The sequence below is a fragment of the Cavia porcellus genome, unplaced genomic scaffold (genome assembly GCF_034190915.1).
Source record: "Cavia porcellus strain 051 isolate PalLab524CR breed Dunkin Hartley unplaced genomic scaffold, mCavPor4.1 scaffold_26, whole genome shotgun sequence".
Lineage (NCBI taxonomy): Eukaryota > Metazoa > Chordata > Mammalia > Rodentia > Caviidae > Cavia > Cavia porcellus.
Window position 1 is genome coordinate 45,151,760 of NW_026947509.1, and position 7,500 is coordinate 45,159,259.

Consider the following 7,500-nt stretch of genomic DNA (forward strand, 5'->3'; position numbering starts at 1 on the left):
ATGAGCAGAGCATGCCAATGTCCCCGTGGGAACCGGCAGAATGTACACTGGACCCCGCCCCCCCATCCAAAGTGGCACATAAGGCTGGAAGAGGAACTTTACTCATGGAAAGCAGCATCTTTGTGCAGCTCAAGAGGGCACAGCCTGGCAGGGATTCAGAAGAGCATAATAATGTGTTGCTAGGCTGGCTCTCGGAAGCCAAAGTAACACGGAAATGTCAAAATTGCCATGCGAGGCAATGGAAGATGGGAATAAAAGCTCATGAATTCAGAGGCCAGAAAGCCTACTCGTCAGCCCTGCTCTCTGAGAGGGTTCAGGTGACACCACATTCACCGATGGCATCTGGGGTGCACGGGGCAAGATGGGTCCCAGTGGCACCGAGCACCCCAGTGTGACCTCCTGTTCCAGGCTGGGGCTATCACATGGTGCAGGGTTATGGAGCTGTACTCCCTGGAAATTGGGATGATGAAGCTTTCAAGGAACAGAACCCAGGCCCATCCCCACCACAGAAACACTAAAGAGAGGGACACCAAACCAGGGGATGAGATGACTTACATGGCCGCAGCCGAACTGGGCTCACTGAGACTGAGGCATGCGACAGACAGCCCCAGGGAATGGGCTGCCACTCACCGAAGCCTGCTAGTGATAGCTGCTGCTTAATAACCGTGGTACCTGCACCAACGCTGGCCACCAGTGACGGTGGGTATTCTTTGGAGGCACTGCCAGCCTCTTCCCTGCAGGTTGTTCATGGTGGACTGCTTCCACTGTATGAGGGCCAATGATTTATTTAGATTCAAATCCACATATATGCTGGGTAAAGAACTGCCTTTCTGGCTTGTAGAACTTTGACCAGTGCCCCAGGTAAGAGCTTACAAAGTACCTAACATACCAACATCGGGTCCTGCTTAAGGTCACTTGGAAACCAAGGAATCCAATTTTAGACAAAGCCATGGGATCTACTCGCCCTATTGTATAGTGCATCACCCCACAGCCTGAGAGGGGCATGGTCGGCCGCCAAAGGTGCTTGCACTACTCGAAGATTGACACCATGTAGGGGCAGAGGATCCCTTTCAGGATGTGACACATGCTCTCAGCCAGTGTAAGGCTGTGCTGTAATAGGTTAAAATTTCTGAACCCAGGAACCAAGGAGTAGAATGAGGAGTGATCCTGTTGGCTATTACTTCCCACAACTCCCTCACTCTTGACTGTGGGTCTGGGGATTCTAAATCCCCGAGTGCGACCCTCGAAGAGTCCTGCTCGGCTGCAAGCTGTGGCTCCCATTAATCACATGGAGCTTCTATCCAAGAGCCTCACAGGCAAGAAAAGCAGGTGCCTGCCGGAAGACCTTGTGAATGGGAGCGCGCAGGCCAGCACCTTCCCATGGACAGTAATACAGCATGGGGCCCAGTAACAGCGGACCTTTCAGAGACACGGGCCCAAACTGCAATGTGAAAGCCACTTATTTATCAAAGTGCCAACGCTGCAAGTAAACCTGACTGCTGAGGTTTTCATTTAGAAAGCGTAACTGTTAGCTGATGAAAGGTTACTGGGGTGATGTGGTCTGTGACTGACAGAGAGGGCTCTGCCCGCCTGTGGCACCATGCATGCCATAGATTTGCCACTGCTGATCTAGTTATTGACTGGGGCATCTTTGGTATTGCCCGCCCACTTGTGACAGTAGCTGGACACATGCAGCAATTATATTCTGCCAGGAGACTGCAGTTTGGAGCGCTTCAGCACATGGATCTAGGTCACCATGCCTAGTAAGTCAGCTAGACCAGCAGGTGAGGGGAAGCTGTAGAGGACAACAGAGAGGCGATGAGTGTCTATTTGACTTTGAAACTGTGCACAGTGGAGAATAGCGATCACTTGACTAATCTTCTTGCTGTAAGGGAAAGATGCCATCAGGAGTCCCGGGGAAGCTGTTACCAGATGGTGTGAACTTCCTGCATGGAGCTTGTGGGTCCAGAGTATGACAGGTGGGCCATAGCACATACCACCCTGCATGCTCTGGATTCCCCCTTTATAGCCAAGGCACTCATGGCCTCAGTTACCAGGTATCCTGGAAGTGGATATTTTGTGCCATCTCTGCAGGATTGCCCTCAGCCAAAGGGAGCTCCCTGGCCTATGGTAAATCTCTTCCCCAGGATGGTGCACACTGGGTTACTGGTTGACCCAGAAGTCTGAAAGCCTGGCCACCTTGCCTCTGTTTGGGTTATCCCTGAAAGAGTGTGCCAGCAGGAGCTCCCTGGAGGATAGCCCGGACCCTCTGGTGCTGCACAGCGGCTCCTCTTTGCTCTCGCAGGATGTTGTTCCCGAGAGAGCCTTCCTGAAAAATCTCCTCACCAAAACCTCCATCTTCAAGTTCTGCGTCTGGGACAACATAGTCACAATGCTGGACTTCTCAAATCAGGAAGGCTCGAAATGTAGGGGAATGGAAACTACCAAGTACAGCATAAGCTCCCTGGGTTCTCAGAAGCAGTGGTGCTAGAACCGACCGTCAAACTTAGTTTTCTTTCTGGTTAGGTTCACATATGTTCTGATAGGTGTTGGGAAGAAAGAGAAATTTTTTTTTTTTTTTTTTTTTTTTTTTTGTCGGTACCAGGGATCTAACTCATGACCACACACTTGCAAAGCAGGCCCTTATGCGGCTGAGCTAAATTCCCAAGAAATGGTGTTTTGAAACTATTAAGTATGAACTAATTTTTTCTAGTGTTAAAATATTATTAGTATTTGAACATTCACTGCTAGAAGCCAGCATGATACATTAGTGAATATTTCATGAAATCAGAGCACATTGTTTTGTGCCTGTGTGAGTTTAACAAAATGTAAAAAGCCTTCTTACCTCCCAGACGTCAGGGTGTTGTGTGATTTTAAATATCTGAAAGTCAGGTAGGTTCTTTTGTAAGTAATCTGCCAGGAGTTCTGCTTTAGCATAATACGGACAATCTGCTTTACCTAAAAGAGTTCAAATTAGCCATGGATTCATTCACCACATAGCAATTATTATACAGTTATGTGCCACCAAATTATGGAATTAATCATAGTTATGATATCATTATATATATAACATAACATTATAGTACAAACTACCATGACACAATCTGATTTTTATTATGTCAATAAAAATATAATAAATTTCATAGGCGGTCAGAATCTTAGGTAGTAAAGCGTGGAAAGGAAAACAATCTATTGAATATTTACTTTCTGCCAGTCCTGTGCCAGGCTGCTTCCTTTCAGCAGCTGCCAAATACACTACTTGAGCCTGAAATGCTAACAATGAACGCTACTCCCTAGAAGCTGCTCAAAGGTAAAGTGCGATGTGAGGTACACTGGAGGTCACTTTTGAATTTGATCTGTAGCCTGGGTTGTGGCAGAGGGAGTAGCTGAGGGAGAGAGAAGCCTAGAATAATCTGTTTTCTAGATTGGGTAGACGATCCTGACCTCATAAGAGAGAAATACATTCAGGAAAGTGTAGTTGGGGTGTCTGCAGTATAGGGAAGCCAGTATGACCAGCAGAAAGTCAGGACCAAGTCTGAAGGGAGGTGCCATGGTTGAGGGTCAGATGTTTTTGGAGCTGAATGCACAGGAAACTGGATCTGCGTCAGGAGTGGGACTGAGTGGCAGATAGTGTAGGGGGACAGGGGATCCACTGTCACGTTTCTCCTCAGTTGCTCCCAATCACTAGTTCCTCAGCTTTCATCAGAACTCCCAGGTCACCAGCCCTGCTCAGTCTCCCACTGTTGGCCTCTCCAGTTAGTTCAAATCCATTGTCCATCACTTTAGCTCACTCTATGGCTCAAGCCCTAAATGATTCTTCCCAACTGTCCTGGAAAATAAGTCTGATAGAAGCCCTTCCTCCTGGAGGCTCAGTCACAGTCCTCCCCTGTGCCTGGGTCCCTTCTGCTCAGCACCACTGGGAAAACACTGAGGAACTGGGCACGGGAACATTATGCATCACATCCTCCAGAATCAGCTGGTCCTCAGGCCAGGGAGGTGGTGCACGGCTGAAATCCCAGCACTCTGGAGACTGAGGCAAGTGGATCATTGCCAGCTTGCAGCCAGCCTGAGCTACAAAGTGAGTTCAAGATCAGCCTGAACTATAGAGTAAAACCCTGCCTCCAAAAGACCAAACAAACAAACACCCCCAAAAAAGAAAAATCAGAATCAGGTTTCTTCAATTCTGGAGATCCCTCTGTCTCCTGTACTCTGTTGTTCTCCATGTTGATTATTCCAAACTTTGTCCACTTTCCCCAAATCTCTTCTTTTAACTTTTCTCTGCACTACCATAAGAAAACAGACCACCTTGTTTCCTACTTTACAAAAACTAAAACAAACCAAATGGTAGACATCAGCTGGGAAATCCCGGAACCTCCTGCCATCCCATGATGATCGGTCTGCTCTTGGACGTGTTCTTCCCTTCCTTCTTTTCCTGCTGGCTTGGTCTGGATTTTGGAATCCCACCCTCTTCTGCCTTCTCGGGAACCTTGCTCAACTCATCGCTCTCTCTTTCTACAATCTTACCTCTGAATACAATGCCCTCTTTCCAACCCACCTAAATATATTCAAGTTATATATAAGCTGCTTGCGTTGTCCTTCCCCATGTTTTCTATATGCTTTTTTCTATTCGAACTTCTTTTAAAAATCCTCTACGTGTGCCTTTCTTGATTCTCCGTTTGCATTTATTTGTCATTCTACTGCAGTCTACCCTACCCCATGGTTTTCTAGGAGGTTATGAAAACCTCCCATGCCATCAGATTTAACAGACATATTTTGATCCCCCCCCTTTTTTTTTTTTGGCCCATGGCATCCTTTGTCACCGCCCCACTCTTCCACCCTGAGGAAACACCCACCACGGTGGGGCTTCTACAGGTCTTTCTCCTGCTTCTCTGGCTACTCGTCTCCAAACTTTGCAGACACTGGTCCCCTTTTCAACCCACTGAGTGGCACCATTCTGCTTGCCATCTTCTTTATATCTTTGTATTGTTACCAGCCAGCCCCACCCCCTTGGTCTCACACAGTAATCTGTATTCCATCTGAGACCCAGCTGCATCTCTGGGTGCCTATGCTGTCCTGTGTTCCTCCATTCCCTTCTACGTGTCTCACAGGTCTATGATGGATATTTGCCATCAGTCTGCTGCCAAATATGCTCCTTCAACTATGTTCTTTACGTGCCTCTCCTAATTCACTTAAGAATATTAAAGGTCACCACAGTATCAAGCTTATTCTTCTGCTTAAGGTTTTTCAATGACCCTTAATCTACCTAGTTATCCAAACCACTGCCTGGAAATAATTTTTAGCAGCTTCTCTCTAGCCCTCCTCTGCCCAACTAGATATTCAGTTCCTATAGCTTCTACTCTTGAACAGCTCCCTAATCTGTGGATTTCTCTCTGCTTCCATTGTTCATTGTGTTTCTATGCTTTTTCCAAAAGCCTTCCAAATACTTTGAATAATGTCTAAACTACCTAATATGACTCCAAAACTACATTATTTAAGTGTAGCATCAGCCCGTACCATTCTTCCTCGTACTTGCTCCAGTCCTACTAAGCTTATTTCAATTTTTTTATGATAATTATAATTGGTTTTTATTTTGATTTCCCCAGGCATTGTGCCTAACATTTCTCTGCCCAGCAAGGAGAAGTGTCACAGAAACACACACCATGTGGTGGCCTCCCCAGTGCTGGTGTCTATGAGTTGTCTGCTTCCTCCTCCTCATTCTGTTCTTCTTCTTCCAGCCTTTCTTCATCTGCACCGTTATCATCATCCCTGCTTCTGCCTTGCTCTTCCAAATCTTTTTTGCTGTCTTTGACTCTCTTCTTTTGTTCTGAAGCTTCCTTCTCGCCTTTCTGCTCTCGCCTATATGCTTCCAGAGCTTCTTTCACTGGGGTAATACATCTCTGGATTTCCACCTCTTCATGGCTGAGAGCACATCACTGGCACTGAGTGTCTTGCGTTTCCCTTTCCTTGTAAAGTTGTTGGCACAGGATGTGACCTATAGCACAAAGATGTTGGCTGCATGGGACCTGGGGCTCCAGGCCTGCTTGGAGATGCTGACACTATCCAGGAGTGCTTCTCTGAGGGTCCTGGTGATGACAGCATTGGGCAGGTTTAGGTCCTCGGGCCTCACCGCCATTGCCAGTGCAGGGGCCTGAGGCTCCTCTGCTATGGCCTCCTCATCTGGCTGCTGCCTTGTTCAGGCTTCATACATCCAAGCTTATTTCAGTTTTATACTTATTATATACTTTTGATCATTATCAAACCAGCTATTTTCACCAGAATCCCATCCTGACACAAATACATAACTGTTCTGCTCCTCCCTACCACTTCTCAGCTAGGTAAGGGTCAGCTTTCTTTTTTTTTTTTTTTAAATTGGTACCAGGAATCGAACTCATGACTGCGCACTTGCAAGGCAGGCACTTATGCCGCTAAGCTAAATCCCCAGCCTAGGCTCATCTTTCTATCTCTCCTTAAAAAACCTCTCCCTCTCGGGAAGCCTTGCCACGGTTGCTATAGCACACTGCTCTGCTGCTGCCACACACACACATTTTCTGCAAGTCTTCCATTGCCTTCCTAGCATACAGTTAGTGCTCAAAATGTCCCTTGGAATGGATAAAGAACTGAAGGCAGGCAAACAGTAAATGTCAGTTGTGTTCAGTGTATCAAAGAGGTCAAGTAAGAGAAGGACTGCACAACTTTTGTTAAACTCGTGGGTGACTTTTGTGAGAGCAGTTTCCACAAGGAAGACCACCTGCAAACCAGATCGTGGGTGCTAAGAGGGGAGATGGAAGAGCAGTGGTTTCCTCCCTGCAAGGTCCTTCTCTTTCCTTTGCTGCCAAGACAACTTTCCAAAACTGTAAACTTCTTAAGGACGCTCTCTTCTCTAAGTTTTTCAATCTTCATTGCTTTTACAGTGCAGATACCTTTGTGAGGTGTGTGTGAAGTGCAAGGATCTGGCCCTTGCTTGTGTAAATTTAGCCCCCGGTCTTGTTATTCTCCCGATATCCAGATTCTCCGTTACCTTACCTCAGCCTTTGTCTGGAATGGCCTTCTAACTCCACACCTTCTCAACTGGGCTCCTGTAATAGTTCGCCTCAGTGTGTATGTACTGCATTCTCCCAGAGACCTGCACACCGCTCCCTCATTGCACTAATCCCACCGTATCAAAAGCACTTCTTTATCTGCATTTTCAGTAGTGTTTGGCACTCTGTGCCCGTTCAGTAAATACCCTGGACTACGTAAGAAAGCTCACGTGATCCGTCTATGGGTTGGAGTTACATTCTGAGCGAAGCAACACTCACCCGCAATCACAAATTTGGCCATGATCATGCAAGACTCAGACTCAGGCCACAGCGTCGCGGTTTCCCAGCAACCACACAGCTGAGAGTGGCGCAGGCGCACTATGGAATTGGAGCCTAGCATTCTGACCCCCAACCAGAAAGGTTAGGATTTCAAAGTTCTGATTTGAGTAGGTTGCGTTGTGGTAAACCATCACACATCTCT

The 7,500-nt window shown here is 47.0% G+C and overlaps 1 protein-coding gene and 1 pseudogene across 16 annotated transcripts in view; both read right to left on the reverse strand.

The window, feature by feature from the left end:
* The window catches only part of Mdh1b (malate dehydrogenase 1B), a 30,984-nt gene extending 23,600 nt beyond the window's left edge, over positions 1 to 7,384 (reverse strand). For 15 of the 16 annotated variants that reach the window (XR_010043500.1, XR_010043499.1, XM_063237358.1 and 12 more), the window contains exons 1-2: positions 7,299 to 7,378; positions 2,846 to 2,958 (exon numbers count right to left, since the gene is read on the reverse strand). Coding sequence is in view for 13 of the 16 variants with exons in the window: in XM_063237358.1 (XP_063093428.1) it covers positions 2,846 to 2,958; positions 7,299 to 7,326 (141 nt within the window). In the remaining 3 variants the exon portion in view is untranslated. Of the gene's footprint in view, positions 1 to 2,845; positions 2,959 to 7,298 lie in introns of all 16 variants that reach the window. The other variant, XM_063237356.1, reaches the window with a different exon arrangement.
* Positions 4,966 to 6,353, reverse strand: LOC106028619 (DNA polymerase epsilon subunit 3-like; annotated as a pseudogene).
* Positions 7,385 to 7,500: the final 116 nt, after the last annotated feature.